The sequence below is a fragment of the Elgaria multicarinata genome, chromosome 1 (assembly GCF_023053635.1).
Source record: "Elgaria multicarinata webbii isolate HBS135686 ecotype San Diego chromosome 1, rElgMul1.1.pri, whole genome shotgun sequence".
Taxonomy (NCBI): Eukaryota; Metazoa; Chordata; class Lepidosauria; order Squamata; family Anguidae; genus Elgaria; species Elgaria multicarinata.
The window spans coordinates 105,254,106-105,273,603 of NC_086171.1; the positions used below are offsets into that span (position 1 = coordinate 105,254,106).

General features: G+C 39.4%; 2 protein-coding genes across 2 annotated transcripts in view; one reads left to right on the forward strand and one right to left on the reverse strand.

The window, feature by feature from the left end:
• The window catches only part of STX6 (syntaxin 6), a 590,646-nt gene that overhangs the window by 391,807 nt on the left and 179,341 nt on the right, over positions 1 to 19,498 (reverse strand). The gene's annotated exons all lie outside the window — the stretch shown is intronic.
• Positions 1 to 19,498, forward strand: part of XPR1 (xenotropic and polytropic retrovirus receptor 1) — a 124,967-nt gene that overhangs the window by 15,362 nt on the left and 90,107 nt on the right. The window contains exon 2 of the mRNA XM_063134457.1: positions 698 to 749. Within this exon, the coding sequence (XP_062990527.1) occupies positions 698 to 749 (52 nt within the window). The remainder of the gene's footprint in view (positions 1 to 697; positions 750 to 19,498) is intronic.

Below are 19,498 nucleotides of genomic sequence, written 5' to 3' on the forward strand. Positions count from 1 at the left end.
GGATACAAATGTTTTAATAAATAAATAATCTGTACTCCAACAAAACTAGTTGCTTACCAAGGAAATACTTGAGTCAAGAGTGATAATGTTTCTTGGTGTTACAGGAATGCAAGTAGTTCTGTATAAACTTTTTATCCTGCAAGATTTGGCAAAACTACATTGTCTTATAACTAGAAATTCAGACCTTTAACCAAATAACTGAGCTCTGGAAACCATGGTTGCAACAACATTGTGTTATAACTCAGGGGAAGTCTGCCAGGAAATAAGTGACTATACTGATTTAAATAATGATATTACTGATGATGATGTCTTAACCTTCTGTTCAAAAGCTATGTTAATGCAGTGATTCATTATGCTAATGCAATCTGAGATGCTCCCACAGTCTTACAACTGTGATAATAATTTGTTAAAACAACTTGAATAATGGATACTTAGAAAATGGAGAATCTTGGAAACATAGCAGAGTTTTGTCTAGTATAGTTTTGTTGCCTGTATTAAATGCTTCTGATAAATATGCAGTATTTATCATATTTGATACTGGGAATAAATATAATGGTATCAACCTCACATTCCATGATTTTTTATGTTAGCTTTAAAGGATAAAAGGATTATAATTGCTACTCTATTTAAGACAGGCTGATCAAAGTGACTTAATGTGTTTGTGCTGAAAATGTAACTTCCATCCCCTTTTCGGCAGGCTTTCAAAGAGATGCTGTATGCAGCTCAGGACCAGGCCCCTTCTATAGAAGGTAAGCAAGCTATAAATTTTCCCTTAGTAGTTTTGAAATAAGTCATTTCAAACTGGCCTTGTAAGAAGCCTGAGGCTATATTGCACCCATGTTCTTCCTTACTCTTATTTTCCTGTTTATTTTTAGAATCCAATTTAAAACTTGACTTTACACCACTAATTTGTGTTTACTTCCAAAATTAAATTTCAGAAGCTGTGTTATGTCACTTTTTTTTTAAAAAAAAAAACCCCATTTAGCTGAATATAGCATATTGAAAGTCTGGAAGTGAGATGATCATCTGGAAGTGATACAATCATCATTTAATTCTTCTCCTTTTTTCACATTAACTGATGTCTTGCTTTTCATCTTGTTCTCCATGCTAGTTAGTACATTTAACAGTTGAGCACAGAGGAGTTAGACCAGTGATAGCCTTTCCATTTTATCCACCCCTAAATGCTGTATTCATATAACTATAGTATGGTTATTCCTCAGTTGCATGCAGGTCAGTTCAGGGGGAAAGTAAGCGAACAACTATAGGTAGACATATATTTTTTTCACAGAAGAAACAATAGTAGAGAAAAGTGGGTGAGGGAGAAGAGGCATAAAGAGGACAGGGAGGAGGGACAGGCAACTAGACTGATGACTTCTTAGTAGTTGCTGAAACATTCCAAGAAAGATGCTCCAATTTCTTTGGAAGCTTATTTGCTGTACTATTTCTTATTTCACAATGAGTCAGTGCTTCCAGCCACCTTGCAATTTTTGGTGCAGTTTGAGATTTCCATTTTTGTAGAATGATAAGTGATATGAATTGGTGTGTGTGGCTTTTCTTACTGATAGACCCCCTTCTTTACAAGAATTCCTCCAAAAATAGTTGCTGGTAGGGTGACACCAGTTAAGATGAACTTCCTGATACAATTTAGTCTGTGCAGCTGCTTGTGGAGTTTCTGAGCCCTATTGCCAAGGATTCCTCCTTTCAGCCACCTCTAGGAAATAATAGATTTGGGATTTTCTTGCCAAAAGTCCAGACAAACAACTTAACAAAAAGCTTGTGAAAAACTGGGGAGCCAGGAACTCCAGCTGGCACTTCAGCTGTGATTTCATTTGGTCCAGATGCTACAATCCTGACCCCAAACACTGCCTCATCCCTTCCTTAGGGAGTAGTGGAGAGCGACGTCAGAATATAAGGGCTGGTCACAGTCGGCCATTTATATTTTCCAAACTTGAGTCTAAATCATCAGGACATAGCCCATGATCAAATTTCTCTCATTGCAGTCAGCGAGGACCCTGCATGTAAAACAGCCTTTTGATTTAGCCTGTGCTTTCTGTAATTTGTACTCCTTGTACTCCTTTCGGCGCCTCCTGAAAACATCTTTATTCCAAGAAGCCTTTCTTTAACATGCAGCCTTGGATTTCTGTTTTTGCTTGTTTTAAATTTTGTTTTAACTGCTTTATTCTGTTTTTATTTTCATTTTACCTTGTACACTGCTCCGAATTTTTTCAATGGGGAGCGGTATATAAATAAATAAATAAATTGTTGTAAGGCAAGGCTGGGAGTTAGCAATATGTTCACACAATATGTTCTATGCCATAGGGATACATGCAGGGAGCGGGCTGGAGGATTGACGGGGAAAGAAGCCACCCCAAGCTGCTCTGTGCCCGATCATCTGTTGGAAGTAACGTGGGTTGTTCAGCGAGCAACGAACCCACTGTGGCTTATTCTCAGGATGGCATGCAAAATGCTTTTCATGAGAGGACGAAGGCCCAAGGGAATGTGGAGCACCAAGATTACTCTTGGATACTCTCACTTTTTTAGAATGGCTCTAAAATCAGTTTTTGAGTTTCCCAGTTTGGTTTACCTTGAAACATTTGCTACTTCTATTTCCTCTGCCAATTTTGACCAAAAAATGTATTGATTGTTTACCAACATGGTAAAATGCATTTATCTAGAACGTTAAGCAAAGGAATGAAATCCCATCCTTGCAAAGCAAATTGAGTATTGCTCTTTCGCCCCACAGTAAGACATGTTGCTGGGCACAGACTGATTATTTTTACTTGGTTAGCAGATGTGCCTGTATCTCCCCAAGCTCCTTGGAATTCAGCTCTTAGTAGCAGTGAAGTTTAAAGCATGCCTGTAAATTATTCATTCTGATTATCTGCCTGAATGGCCAGAGTCCACACTTGATATTTTCCCAAGGATCTTTGTTGCTCTAACGGTTGGGATGAATGCTTTTAAAAGAACATTAGAGGAGGAAAAATAATATGAAACTTATCCTTTTGATTGTGTTGCCAGATTTAGTGTGTACAATTTTATGTAGTCCAGATATACATCAGCTTTATTTAGTATTTTTTTCTGTTAAGTTCATGTATAATTGTCTGCTTTAAATTTTCTTTTAGTTTAAAGATCTTGATTTTCAAATATGGATGACTGTCTCCCAGAAGGGACTTACTTAAAGAACCAGTATGCAAATGTTCCCAAAACAACCAAAGGCAAATAGTGGCATTGAAGTCAGACCAAAGAGTGTGTAAGATGAAACTGAGAAAAAGAAGTGTGTGTATGAAGATTGTCTGAGTATCTGTGCTGGAGGGCATGCATTTTTGATGTTTGCATTTCTATTTGCGAAGCCTTTTCTGCTCACTTGCATTATGCTTTTGATGAGGTGAGGGAGGTAATATCTTGTAAATAAGCAGCCTTGTAAATATGCCCACAAAAGATACTGGCCTGGCATACTAAAGGTGCTTCTAGATATATTTTTATTTTGCATTCACCCCATTAATTCATGAATTTTATAGGGGGTTGAAATATGGGGCTTGTTCACACAATATGCTAAACCATGGTTAGGATGCTAACCCTTTTGCAGCAAATGGTTAGTGAGTGTGTTTAAACCATGGTTATGTAGCCAGCAGGGTTAGGAATGGTTCACATGACATGCTAAGTCACACCTCCTATAATGCAATGGATTGAGGATCTAATAATGTTATCAACTTTTGAACTGGTGTTATATAGACACAACTTGCAAGTGGATAAATTCACGGATATCTGGTCTGCTTTTCTTGAAACCTTTGTATAACTCTCTCCCTCCCCCCCTTTTTTTTTTTGCAACGGTACATATGATGGAAATGACAAAAGTCCTATTTATGCAATGTATGGTTGTTTTTTCTCTTTCGTTTTCATGATGTATTTTCTATTCAGTTTTGTTGATATTCACAATAACGAGGTTTTTTTTTTTTTTTTTTTTTTAAAGTTATGGTCCACATGGCAAACTAAGCCATAATGTTTAGCTCAAAATGCTTAACCACCATGGCTTCCTCTTCCGCACAGCCAGCCAGGAAGCATGGGATGGAAGCCTCTTAGTAGGGTAGTAAAAACATTAAAAACTGCCTTTTACCAAGTTGATGGATAGAGGAGGAATGGAGTGATCTGTCTGTCAGCATAATCACTTGCCTGTATGGAATTTTTTGTCACTTACTGCTACTAGGCAAGTTGTGAAATACTAGGCTGTGTTGCAACACGTTACTGACTTGAATGAGCTTGAGCAGCACTTGATAAATTTCTTTTAGACTTTGTTTTGGTCTGATAATATGCAGTTCTCCCTTCCTCATGTATGGAAGTAGAATAAACCAAGCCTGCTAATTCCTTTGGTTATGCTGGTATTGCTCCTGTGTAGGTAATTAATGGAAATACTGCACTTTGTGGGGGGGTGACTTTCTGTGGGGATTTCTCTGTGTTAATTTCCATCCGTAGCATGGAAAAGTTCCTTCTGGAAGAGATTTGATAAGCAGCATTATGTATGCCACTAAAATGAGTAGAAGAGAATGTTCAACTCCCTGCTTTTAGGTGCAAAAGTAGCTAAGGTTGGTGCTGCTTCTGTTGCCTCCCTCTCTTCTTCCTCTGTTTCATACTGGTTGGATTTTGATGTAATGTCAACCCATAATTTGGTATTATGTGAACCAGTAGCTTCAGGCTTGTGTATACCCCACTTCTCCACTTGTGTGCTGCAATTTTTTTAAAAAAGACTTCTGGTTTCTTGGCAAACCATTGTTTGCCATAGAATGTAAATGCAGCAAAATATGGTTTAGTCCTAGCTTGTGGCAAACTATGTTTTGAGGAAACAATAGTTAAACCTTATCACCTTTGTTGGAAGTCTTTCAGGAAATCCTAGTGAAAAGTATGAGCTTCATTACTGTTCATTAGCTGCATTTTGGGACAACATTCTTCAGGTTATTATTATTATTATTATTATTATTTATTTATTTATTTATTTATATAGCACCATCAATGTACATGGTGCTGTACAGATTATACACAGTAAATAGCAAGACCCTGCCGCATAGGCTTACACTCTAATAAAGTTGCAGTAAACAATAAGGAGGGAAAGAGAATGCAAACAGGCACAGGGAAGTGTAAACAGGTACTGGGTAGGGTGAAACTAACAGTATAGAGTCAGAACAAACTCAATATTTAAAAGCTATAGGGAAAAGAAAAGTTTTTAGCTGAGTTTAGCTGAGGTTATGGCTGACATAACCAATCAGACCATAAGAAAATGTGGAGTGCTGCTATAAATGTGGAGTACTGAAACTATACGGGACAATAATTTTTTATTGCACCAAAATTTAATCTGATTGCTTTTAGCAGCATGTATTGAAACGGCCAAAGGCTGGAAAGACTCCACTGCTCTATCCAGATGGGGATGGCTGGACCAGATGTGAAATGTGTAGTACTCCATGATAAGCTAATTCATAAGCTAAATGTGGTTAAATTTAACCACATTTAGACACCCTTGATGATACCTGTTATTCATTTATTATAAACTAGCTGATATGCCCAGTGTTGCTCAGGTCCATGAATAATGTTTATAGCATTTATTTGATATATAATAATTTTCTATGCAACTTATTTATCCTTAGTTTGGTTGAGTTAGTAAATTGTTTTGTTAGAATAAATGGGAGATTGTGTTAATAAGAACTGTATTTTAAATTAGAACTTTGTGATAAACCACATTTTTTGTTTTACCTGAAAAGCCTACACCTCCCATCATGCCTTAGTCAGAGCAGCCATCTAAACTTCAAAAACAATCAGGACACACAACCTTGTCAACCAGCTAAAAAAGGTGCAAACCTAAAAATATGATTTTAAAATATACCCGGCATTGCCCAGATATCTGAATAACATATAGTAGGGAAGCGGATCCACCATCTTAAAGTAGCAGGCCGGTGCTAGGCCTGTGAGTTAACCTTTAAACAAATTAAATTCAATGTCTCCCCTCTCTTACCCTCACGACAACCCTGCAAGGCAGGCCTGTCCTAGGCCTGTGAGGTAACTTTAAAACAAATTAAATTAGTTTCTTTTTTCTCTCACCCTCAACGCCTGGCCAGGGCTGTCTTGAAGCTGTCGTCATGATTTTCCTTGTCCCCACAGAAAACAAAAACTACAGCTCCCAGCATGCCTTTTACCCAGAGCTGTGACCTCCTTCCCTTACACCACCCCAAAAGAAATATAGGTATACAAATCTGACATAAGTGACAGTGCTTTGCTGATTATTGAAATGACAGAAAGCTCAAGGTGTGTAGTTTGCCTCTTTTAAATCAGTATCAGTTTATGTATAAATAAATGTTCATGCTGGCAAAAATGTGAAAGAGCTATCTTATCTGTCAATTGTAGTATTTGGGGACATAATTGTCATATGTTAGGATAAAACTTGTTAATTAAAACTCTTTAGAATGACAAATGCCTTCAGGTTCTGCTAGTTGAGCATGGACAGTTGCTATGAACAACTCTACATGTAATACTTTGTCGATGAGGTATAATTTTCCTTTGCTGTAAAAATGTAATTCTGTCAGTCACTGTTCAGTCATTTCATACCTGATGCTTTACTCAATATTCAGTATAAATGTATGAATTACTCAATTCCTTTCTTCTGTTCGAATGATAGAAGCTGAGAAGAAGCAAAATGGTCTTTAAATGCAATCTTATTTGGCCAGATAAGGATATTCCTTCAAACCATCATCCTGAGAAAGTAAGCTTCTGTGTAACATGAAAAAACCCACTCCCTTGTGATGCTGTCCATGACAGCGATGCTACTTTCATTTTGTTAATCTGCTTAGAGGTCGTACCATGTGGTGGCTATTGCAGGATGACTGCCAAAGAGAGCATTTGGACAGCAGCATTTTATGATCAAATATTTTTCAAGTAAACAGGGACACAGGCATAGTAAAAGTCAAATACTTGGCTTCCTATCGCTCCTATCTTTTGCAGGTATGGGACTTGGTCGTACCCAGGTTAATTTAAAAATGAATATTGGTACATTCTTTTGCAGTTAAATTAGCACATGAATTTATGCCACTCGGTTGTTTTTTGTTGAGTTCCATTTCTGGTGGGAATTCCTTATCTGGCAAGAGCAACATAGGGAACAGCAATCACCAGCAGCTGAAAGGTTTATTTACATAAGGTTTTTTAAGCCACTTTTCAATATAAAGTTTCAAGGCGGGGTACAAGCAATAATATGCAGTAAAATAATACAACATTGACAAACATAATAAAATAGAGAAGTAATAGTTTACACAAAGTAGCAAAAAAGGATTCAAAAGCCTGACTTGGGGGGAGCGGGTCATTCTGCCCTAGAGTGCAAGAAAGCATCCACAGTTTGATTTTGTGTGTGGGTAATGGGCACTGTTGTGATGGTTCCTGAAGTAACATTCCTTTACAAATAGGTTCTTGACAGGAGATTGGTCCATTGCCCCATTTCAAACAGCACTTTGTCATAGAGGACAGTTTTGGTAACTGTTTTTTACAACAATCCATACTAGAATTTTGGCATGTGCAGTTTTTCTCACCCCTCCATAAAAAACTGTATCTGGGTTTCTTCCTTGACACAACTGTTAAATTGAAACTAAGCCTGTCTGTACGTCATAACAAGAAGAGGGAATGGCGTAAGATTCAGAAATAAATGCAAGTCCCACATTTGCAACAGAGGCAGAAAAAGGATAGGTTTAGTGTGTGTTTTTGCCAGTGTCACACTGCTAAATTTTAGTGGCATGATGGAGGTCCAGACTAGAGGCCTGTTGGGGGTTCATATGGCTCTTCCCTGGTTTAAGGGCTGTTCCTGGATCTGAAAATTTAGAGAAGGCAAATTGCCCCCAATTGTTGGGCAATCATCAAGAACACCTTTTTATAAGCCATTGGAATCTTGCACTGAATGGTATTGTTAAGGTTGCACACTCTGTTGATCTTAAAGTTCGTAATGACTTGGGCACTACACTTGCTAGAAGGAATCACCTCTCCTTTGTTCCATCATGACTTTTATTAGTAAAATAAAGATAAGGAGCCAGTATGTAGACACTGGAGCACTGCTGCAGTTTGCTGTCACTCCTGTGAGAAGTCAGCCCCTGCACCAGTTTGAACCTTCTGAACAAGTTATGTGTAGACTGTGTTAGGCTAAATGAGTCTTGAATTTAGAGGACAAATGATGGTCACCAGGCCCTGAGTAGCTAGGTGTCGCAACCATCTTCCTAGCTGGACCTTGTGAAAGACATATCTGGCCAATGGCCATTGCTTCCAGGTGTAGTTATGGAACTGGAAGCAATCTAAGGCTCTGCCAAACTTTCCTAATATTTATAATTGGCATACATTCATTTTCACTAATGAGCTTGTGAAGTGGAAAATTTTCTATGGAAAAATAAAAGCACTGGAAAAATGTCCATCCCATGTCACTGGTTGCTGCTTGCCCCACAGCAGCCAGCACTGTGGAGAAAAGCACTTCCTGATAGTTTCAACAGAATCTACTTAGGAAAAGATTCAAATGAAGAGAAAGGATTTATTGCTTTGTAACTCTTTGTGGTGTTGCTATGAGAAAACAAGTTTCTCAAAATTAAACTCATGGCAAGTGTCCCTCTGTCGTACTCGATAACATAGATGCGCTTGTAGAAGACATTGGAAGCTGGGCTTGCAAATACTTTTTTGTTCTGCGAACTTCAAAGGATGAGCGTGAGTCCCACAAGAACAGCCTGTATTTGATGTGTGTTCTATCATAGTTTCCTTTCTCTTCTCCACCTGTACCCCCCTCCTTGCAAGATGCCCAGAAATGAGAAATGCTGGAGAGGAGAGCAGAATAGTTTAGATTTAGCAATCCCTATGCCAAAACCTGGCCAATTCTAGGAGTTGAAACCTCATATTCCTCAATCGGGAAAGTATTAAAATGTGCATTGGACTGTCTCATGGGTGAGTAGGTGTGTTAAGGATTCTGCATTGGCTGTGGATAATAAATGTGGCTTGATTGCAAATTAAAGCACACTTGCAAAACATGTAGTAGTTGAAAAATGAAATCTGGCTACAGGTAACACTGTACTTTTTCTGTATGTAAAGGACAGTGTGCGTTTTTAATACGTGTTGGGTCTGTCCTTGTATTGTGTTGAAGCCAACGATTGTAGTGAAATGCCAGCCCACTTCCCTGTTTTACTCAAGTTGCAATGTTTACCCTGGACAGGAAATGTAGTTTCCATTAGTTGTAAATCAAACACATTAAATTGTGTGGGATAAGGGAGGTTTTAAGGGAATTGTATATTCTGCTATTGCTAAATTTATTGTACCTGATTGGAAAGACTTCAGAACATATACCCCGCTATGCTACAGTATAATGGGGGCTGTTGAGTTGCTGCCACATTGTTTGAATACTAATAGTCTTCGAAACATTTCACTAATCAAGCATGAAACTTGGTGATAAGCTGCAAGGGTACCTGTCCTTATATCCTCTCAACAACGTGAAGGATAAGTGTGAGATCATTCAAGTAGAAAGTTACTGGGTTCATCTGTTCGCACATAGTTGGAGCCTGCCAACTGGCTGGATTATGGCCTTAGCCCAGCCAAAGTGAAAGGCTCAGTGCTGAACATCATTTTTATTCCTTCTTTCAGGATCTTGTGCATCTAGTTGGGTTTCATGACTGGTGTGTAAAAACCTGTAGTCTTGTTTGTCACTGAATATAAATAAAGCCTCTTAAGATAACATATTAAAAGTGGCTCAACAATTTTTGGATCTTAGTTGCCTTTTCCAGAACCCCTACAGAAGAGTCCTGCAATTTGAATGGTGTCTATATGAAGACATGCATTAGCATATAGATGTACTAAGATTTAATCTCTGAAGAGGTGCTATCTTTGCTTAGACTTGTCCAGATGCAAATATCAGTTAAACATCAGTCACGTAACATGGAAATTGTTTCCCTGGAGCTATAAAAGCAGAGTCTGATGCAACTCAGCTGCCAACCCTAGAGATGTCTGACCTGGCCACAGTGACATATGCCTTAGTTACATCCCATTTGGATTACTGTAATGCGCTCTACATGGGGCTACCTTTGAAGAGTGTTTGGAAACTTCAGCTGGTTCAAAGAGCTGCTGCCAGATGGTTTACTGGGGCTACAAGGAGCATACAACTTCCCTGTTAAAACAGTTTCACTGGCTTCCAGTCTGTTTCCGGGCACAATTCAAAGTTCTGGTTACGACCTATAAAGCCCTATACAGCTCGGGTCCAGGTTATCTGAAAAATTGTATTCTTCCTTATGAGCCTGCCCATACTCGGAGCTCTACAGGGGAGGCCCTTCCCTCGGTCCCACCGCCATCATAGAAAACATGGGAGTGGGCCCTAGTGGAAACATGGGAGAGGGCCTTCTCAGTGGCTGCCTCGGGGCTCTGGAACTCCTTTCTCAAGGAAGCTAGACTGACCCCCTCCCTGATGTGTTTCTGGAGGCAGGTGAAAACTTCCTTGTTCTGGCTGGCCTTTGGGGGGTAGTCTGGACCTCTGTTTATGTGTTGTTTTGTATATTGGATTTTAAAAATATATATCGTATTTTAAATGTTTTAATATTGTAGTATGTTTATTACATTTTTTAAAATTGTATATCTCTATCTGTTTTAACAGTACATGCGGGTGGTAATAATAACAACAACAATAACCCAGACATGTTGATTCAAGAATTTTGTTGCTTTTTCTCTTTATAATAAGTGTTTCTTTTCAATCTGGTTTCAAATTTAAAGCTGATACAAGCAAGTTAAACCCAGATAACTTGTAAAACAGAATATGCAACCTTTGATCAAACTTATGCTATCTTGCTTGGTGTAATACAGCTTAGCTCTTGTTGTGCCTTAAAATGTCATTGCCTGCAAGCCTACCTACATCTGTCAAGCACATTTGGAGGTAATGATCCCACCTTGCTAAATTATGACTAACCAGCCAAGAGTAAGTGTCAAGCCTGCATCTGCTTGCTTTCCCTTTGCCTATTCCTTCATCGCCTCCAGCTTAGCATGCTGGCTTTGGCATTTCAGTCCTGTTCCGTTTAAACCAGGTCCCAGTTATGTTCAAAATGGGGAACCCTGGTTTAAACAGTCCAGAATTGAACTTCTGAAGCTGACATTGGTAGGAGGGGCCTGACTCTCATTTCTGTGGTTTTGCAAGCTGAGTTTATTAAGTCTGAATTAAAGGAGAACTATACATGTGATGGGCTATTTGAATTGACTCATTAACCAAATTCACACCATCAAACAACCCATGGTTTACAAACCATGGGTTGTTTGAGTGCACGGGAGTGAGCGAGCATGCTGGCTCCTACCAGCTTCCATTTTGATGAACAACACAGGAATATCCCCTTCTTGGGTTGTTATTATTATGAACTGGATATTCTTGGTTGTTTAGGATTAATTAATCTGGAATTAACCATATGTACAAACCAAATCATTATAAATGTGCCAGATCCCATCTAGATTTGCATTGAGAGAGAAACAATGCAAAGTTTTAACTCATTGTTTGTTGTTGTGTTAAAACTCTCGAGTTGTTTGTCCCTCAACCACCTGGAGTTCCAGGTTCAGACTAGGTTGTTTAGCAAATTGGAAGCAGATAAACACTCAGGACCAGCTCTCTTACTCGCTCCTTACCTTTCGCAAAGAAACTATGGGTTGTTACATTATCCAAACAAGGTCATGCTGTCATCATGGTCAGATGTGCCCCTCAAGAACACAGGGACAGTTGTCCCAACTTGATCAGTTGCACATGGGTACTATACTCAGCACTTGGCGCTTCTTGGCGAAAATACGGTGAGTCGTTATCAGGAAAACAGCCTTTGCAGTGGCTGAACCCTGATATTGGAAAGAGGCTTGATTGATGCCTACTTTGATGTCCTTCCACTGCCAGGCAAAGACCTTATGTTCCCAGGGTTTTTCACTGAGCCAGTGTGGTGTAGTGGCTAGAGTTCGGACTGGCAGTTGGGAGATCCGGGTTCTAGTCCCCACTCAGCCATGGAAACCCACTGGGTGACTTTAGGCCAGTCACAGTCTCGCAGCCCAACCCACCCTCACAAGGTTGTTGTTGTGAGGATAAAAGTGGAGAGGATGAGGATTATGTACACCACCTTGGGTTCCTTACAGGAAAAAAGGTGGGATATAAATGCAATAATAAAATAAATAAATAAATAAATAAATAAATAAATAAATAAATAAATAAATCTCTTTGATATTTTATTGTAGTACTATGTTTATAAATTGACTGTGCTTAGCCACAGGAAGAAGGGCCTCCTCTCATCCCAAAGTGTGGCGTAGTGGCTAAAGTGTTGAACTGGGAGTTGGGAGATCTGGTTTCTAGTCCCCACCCTGCCATGGAAATCCACTGGGTGACTTTGGGCCAGTCACAAGCTCTCAGCCCAATCTACTTCACAAGGTGGTTGCTGTGAGCATAAAATGGAGAGGAGGAGGATTATGTACACCGCAGGATATAAATGCAATTAATAAGAATAACAACAACAGCCCTCATACCCCCATAGAGACCTCTCACCCCAAATATCTGTGCTTCAGACAGAGCAGTTCCAATTTTATGCCCTCCCATTCTGTCTAGTATTGGCAGCCAAAGTATTTACGAAGATTCTAGTGACCATAGTAGCTCTTCTCAGATCCTGTAGAGTCTGTACAATCTGCTGATCTTCTTGCTGTCACTCAATGATTGTTTTCAGATCATGAAAAAGACACTAGCAGTCCTACAATCCTACAGGATCCTGATCTATGAGACAGGCTTTCTTCCACCTCAGGGTGCTATTTGACTCAACCAGAGGCAGGATGTTCCTGTCTCTGGAATGTGAGATTTCTGTAAGCCAACTAGCCCCACAGCTATCATGCAAGGCAAGGGCCCACATCTAGAAACTGGGAGGTCTGCTAGGAATGGCAATCTCTTATCAGTGAACAGGTCCAGAGCACTGTATTATGTGCTAACACACACTGAATGTGTTGGGCTATAGGTTTAAAGTATCATTCCTTATTTCTTTTGCCTGGTAGGTGAGGTAGTGGTGATTTGTCTGGTTGAAGGCAATAATTCTCTGGTTAACCATCAGCTGGTACCAAAAGACTACTATGCAGCTTTTTAATTTCCATAAAACTATAATCTTAAAAATTTGCTGCCAGCTTTAGAGGATGATTCACTGACCACCTAAAGTAAATGGCTCAAATGGTGGGAAGGAGAAGAAAGATGATGGCCTGAGATAATAACAGAAGTAGTGAAGATCAGCTGTCATGTTAGCTCCAAAGAATACCAAATTCTCTTATTGTACCAACCTTCTTATGAACCTTGTCAGGTGTTGTGTTGAAATGGGATCATCTCCATAAATATTTACATGCTCTCTTCTTGCTGTGTGAAAAATATACAGAAATTGGGGTGGGGTGGGGGTGGCACTGGACAAATTGAATCATGTGGCTTATTGGCTGTCAATAACACAGAACTGGTTCACATGTAATGATGACCATCAGTATAAAAACCAATGGGTTGTCTGCATGCATGGGAGAGAGCAGACATGTGAGTGTGACATCTGAACTCGGACCACTGGATTGATTAGCACTAAACAACCCAGCTGTCTGGGTTCAGACTTCACGCTTATCAGGAGCCGTTCATGGGTTGTGGAGAAAAGCGGAAGAGGCAGGCACTAAGTTGTTATGTGTGAACAACCCTACTCTTGTTACATTACAATTCTATGTACATGTTCACTCAAAGTCCCATTGTGTTCGATTGGGCTTAGTGCCCACATAAGTGTGTATAATATTGCAGCCTCAGTCTTGTTCCCAGTGACCGTGGAGCCTTTTTGTTGATGCGAGTTTCTGGGAAAGAGTTTTGAACTGATGTGGATCTGCAATCTTGTTTTGTTCCATAATATTTTTATTGTATCTACCTCTTTTTAAGATAGGTTGACTGGGTTCGGACAATCACAGCGAAGGAAGCAACTATTATGGCTGCTCCGTCTGTACATGCTGTGCACACGACTGCCATTTGCGTTATTCCCCACGCTGCAGTGCGAGTTAACATGTTGTCTGAACACAGTGCAGTCATGGCAGGTTTGTACACACAGGGTTCACACGACACACCAACCCGCACTGCAACATGGTGAATAATGCAACTGGTTGTCACATGTGCAGGTGCAGTGGGGGGAGCAGCAGATACGATGGTTGCTTCCCTCGCTGTGGTCATCAGAACTTGCCCAAGATGTCTGAATTAACTTGAGTGGTTAAGTTAAGCACACTGCATATGTTTGTTTATATTCTTGAAGAGATGTATGTATTTCTGCAAATCCAGACAAGAAATGCAAAACATTTGGCAAGTCTAAAATGAAATATAAAAACATCAGTAAAGTTTATTCAGTTACTCTTTTCTACGTTGTATTTGGGATATAGCATGTGGGGTGGTATGTGAAAGTATCTTAGAAGCAATGAATTTCAGTTTTTGCATGTGCAGATTACCAAAAGCACGCAAAGTTTAAATAATAATAATAATAATAATAATAATAATAATTTGTTACCTGCCTCTCCCTTCAGATCGAGGCGGGGTACAACATAAATGGAAATGCCATAAAATACATATAATTAAAGCATTTAAAACTAATACATTATTTCATTTATATCCCACCTTTTTTCCTCCAAGGAACCCAAGGTGGTGTACATAATCCTCATCCTCTCCATTTTTATCCTCACAACAACAACCCTGTGAGGGTGAGTTGGGCTGAGAGACTGTGACTGGCCCAAAGTCACCTGGTGGGCTTCCATGGCTGAGTGGGGACTAGAACTCAGATCTCCCAACTTTCAGTCCACCATCTTAGCCACTACACCACACTGGTAGTGTGTCAATTTTTGTACTGTCGAGAATTAATAAGGGAAAAATCTTCAGATCCATTTTTATTAAATCTACTTATTCTCAACAAGGCATAGTATCAAAATACAATCAGGTAAGCTAAAACAGTAGTTCCTTAACAATGAGAAATGCGTAAGATTTCAAAATCTTACTATTTTAAAAGAAGACAGTATTTCTTACCATTTCTTGTTAAGAAATTCCTTGTTATCAAAAATTTCAGTCTCAACATTTAAAAGGAGAGCTTTTCATCTAAGACTGTCCAGCTAATGCAAACGCAAGCTTGGTGAGCTTCCAAAATGGTAAGGAAACAGTTTTTTCCAAATATCAGAGTACGTTTATACGTTTCTTATAGCATTGCTACTTTGTTTGCTATTTCATACATTTAAGCACAGTTTTAACTCAAAAATCCATTGAGAATAAAACGCAGGGGGGGGGGGGGGAAAGAGGCTTAAAATTAACAATCAGGCTAGATAAGATTGATTTTAAATTCTACCTTTGAGAAAACAACTGCCATTTTAAAATTTGCTACTTAAAACCTAATTTGGTAAATTTTCCTAAACATTTATGTATTGGGTTTCTACTGTTTATTGACCATTCATGATAAGCGAAAAGCCTTGTTCAGTAGTCACAGGGTTTTTTGATGTTGGAATGGATGCTTCCTGACTGTAAGCGTCCAGCGCTTTAGAGGAAACAGCGCCACTGCTTAGATGGGAGGACTGCAAACGGACAGAGGGCGTAGGTGAGTCAAATCACACAAAGTAGCTGAATAAGCTACTCACAGTGTGGCAGGGATCGTGAACTATTTAAAAAATAAGCTACTGTGCATGGCTTATTAACCCATTGTGGGCTATCATGATGTCTGAACGCAGCCAGTATGAACTGATCTTAGTGGGTCTTCTGATACGGTAAATGCTTGACGTTGCAATATGGTGATAGGTTCAGATTCTCTATGTAACAATGACAGATAAATAATAGATCTTGGAACACAATATATAGTTCTTTTCAACATGTTTAGAATCATTAATGGATAAATGTGTGCTTTACTTCTGGAATTTGACCTATGCTGACATTTCTAGAGCAGAAATTGGGTTCCATTCGCCAGTGGAGAGCTTGAATATTCAAGGTCATGTACTAGTTTACCACAGGATTAATCACAGTTGGAAGTAGTCTAGTTCATGCTAAGGAAAAGTTGTACATGGATGCTGTGAGCCCTAAAGATGAATAAAGTAAGTGTTTCCCAGCAAAACCCTCCAACATAAATTGTGCAAGTGATTTGTCAGAGGATTGAAACAGGAATTCAGCTTTCTGAGAGCTTTGTTCTGCATTGTGGACATTACAAGTGCCATTCCAAGGAAATGTTACAATTCATATGCAGTCAATGTCTTCTCATAGCGTTGAATGGCATTTTGGGAAGAAATGTATCTTAAACATGCCTGAAATTAAATAATATTCCAGGAGATTAAGGGCTAAAATGATTAAAGGTTTGGAGCAGCTCTCCTATGAAGGAAGGTTACAACAGCAGGAATTGTTTAGCTTGGGAAAAGGCAAATAAGAGGTTATAGAGGTGTACAAAATTATGCATGGTGTGAAAAATGTGGATACAGAGACATGTTTCTCTCTCAAAATAGAACCAGCTGTCATCCCATGAAGCTGATTGGTGGGAAATTCAGGAGAGATAAAAGGAAATACTTCTTCACACAGCGCATAGTCAGACTATCAAATTTGCTACAACAAGATGTAGTGATGGCCACCAATTTGGATGGCTTTAAAAGGGGGTTAAACAAATTCATGGAATAGAAGGCTATCAATGGCTACTGGTACTGATGGCTCTATGTACCAGAGGCAGTATGCTTATGTTCACTAGTTGCTGAGGAACATGGGTGGGAGGGTGCTGTTGTACCCATGTTCTGCTTGTGGGTTCCTGGTCAACAACTGGTTAGCCACTCAAACAGAACTGCTCTAGAAAACACATGGACTGGGTTCAGATGACACAATAGTCAACAGTTGATTAAATAGTCCACAGTAGACTAAATAGTCCAATGTTGACTATTGTGTTGTCTGTCAGGAAAACACACACACCACAGTTTATTATTTTCATGAAATAACCAGTGCAAATAATCAACAGTATGCAAAATCGATTATCTGCACCACCATTGATTATTGTGTTGTGTGGTGAGCTCAGTTGATTATTTCCCATGCCTACAGAGTCGTGAGGCAAGAGCAGCAGAAATCCCTGCCATTCTTGCCCAGTGGGGATCTATAGGCAGGGGAAATAATCCCATCCGGGAAGTGCTTGGGGAGCTGCTAGTCGTGCTGTCTCTTCAGGGCCGGCGCTACCATTAGGACAACTAGGCAGCTGCCTAGGGCGCAGACCTCAGAGGGGAGCAGTACTGACCTTTAAGGGTCACAGTTTTATACAAATTAGCTGTTTTAAGAAAAAACATAATAAAAAGAAAATATAGTTCAGGAACTCTTCTTGAACAGCTGAATCAAAGTTGGCAATTTTTGAGGGGGGTGCAAGTAGCTTGCCTTGCCTAGGGCGCAAAATAGTCTGGCACCAGCCCTGTGTCCCTTGGTGGGGTACTACCATCTTCGGCTGCCCACATGCTTCCCAGGACAGGCACATGCCATCCCTGGGTGGGGTGCCGTCAATTGCAGCGCCCCAGGTGTTCCCAGGGACGTGCATGTCCCTTGCCCCCGCCCTTTCCACGGAGGAAAAGTGCTGCCGATGGGGGATGGTAGGAACTCCTGCCTCTGAGATTGGCGGGAGGTTCTAGTGTCTCCTGTCGCCAAACGCCGCCACTTTGCAGCGAACACGATTTGTTGCTATGCTGAGGGCAGGGGGACATTGTCAGGAGAGACGAATAGTCAACCCTGTGGGCTCCGTGTATACCATGGTTGAGTATTGCTAATACTCAACCATGGAGTGGGCTATGCCCATAGTGTTGACTATTGTGTTGTCCAAACGCAGGCATTATTTGCAAAGCTACTTTGATGAAAGTCGATGTACATGCTTTGGTGTGCTGTTAAGTTATTTGAAGCTTAGTGATGTTTGTGGGTGAAATATTTTTCTTGTACCTGCCTGTTCTCATAAACTGGCAACATTGATCTGCCTATAACAAAATGAATCCCCCCAAAATTTGGAAGGTCAACATTTCTCTTACATGTAGAGGTGAAATGATTTTACAAGCCCTGAGGCAATATGAGTTCCTGTTAACAGTAGCTGGCTTAAGACCCATAGTAAAATGGCAGAATATTTGCCATGAATAGTGAAATAACTCAAGAGCTTTGTGGCTGAGGTACAGAGCCATGAACCCAGAAGTCCTTAAGCCCTATTCAGATATTCTGTACTGGAATAGGGTAAATATGTGAGGAGAGAAAGTGCTCCAGTTCTTTCCTTCTCCTTGGTTGTATCCGTTGCTCTCTACTCATGGAAGGCAACTATCCAAAGAGGAGAGTCTGATTTTCCCTCTCCTCACATATTTGCCCTATTAATGTAGAGAATGCCTGAATAGGACTCTTTTTCTAATTAGGAATAGATGAATTTGATCTCTGTGAATTTCAATATTGTTGTTGTTGTTGTTGTTGTTGTTGTTGTTGTTATTATTATTATTATTATTATTATTATTATTATTATTATTATTTATATTCTGCCCCCATAGCCAGGGCTCTCTGGGTGGTTTACTTGTCTCGTACTTCCTAGTCTTCACACTTCCTGAATTTCTAAATTAGTTCTTGGCTAAAACAGTATCAAAATGCATTTAAAAATGTGTATTCTGAAAGAATACATTTAAAAATAAATATGTTCTGATGCAGTTCTCAGCTCAAATGTATCAAAATGCATTTTTAAATATGTATTTAAAAGTTTAAGAATACATATTAAAATAATTAAATGTGGATTTTCATGCTGATATTTTTTTTAGAAAACACACAGGTTAATCAGAAATGAGACAGAATAGACTTATGGATGGTCACATGCAGATTAGAGAGAGTGATCAGTTCATTCCCAATTCTAATCATATCTCTACTATAGACTCACCAAGCAAATCATCATATTCTGGCATTATGGAAATAATACATATAAAATATAATACAATGTTCAAAGTGTTATATAAATGCTAAGCCTTGTTCCAGCATTGGAAGTAGTGGCATAGGTAATAGTAACTTTGTGTTTTATTTAGGTGGAAATCTTGGGCCTAGTTAGAAAGTCCTCTTGATTTAAAAAAAAATGATTTTCAGTGTATTCCAGTCTTTAAGCGTCTTCACATTAAGTTCACTGATTGCTAGAACTGTTTTGCTTCATTAATCCCCCAAATAACCGATATGTATTTTCTGGTAGAAGCCATTAATGAGATATCACCACCTGCTAAAAAATAAGCTTGTGTTGTTCAAACAGATTAATAGGATTGTTTTTTCCCCCCAGGCATATGGTTTCAAGCAGTGAGGGGGAAAATTTCTGTATGACTGAAATAATTATCTGTCAAACAAATACCCAAATGTCATGACTGAAATAACATATTTAGGAGCCTGGCTATTACAATGTTAGTTTTTCAGTGTTGCTTTCTGGGCCCCTTAAATATATATATCCTTTAATCCTTATGCTTGAAGACCACAGTGGTGAGGGTGTTTGAT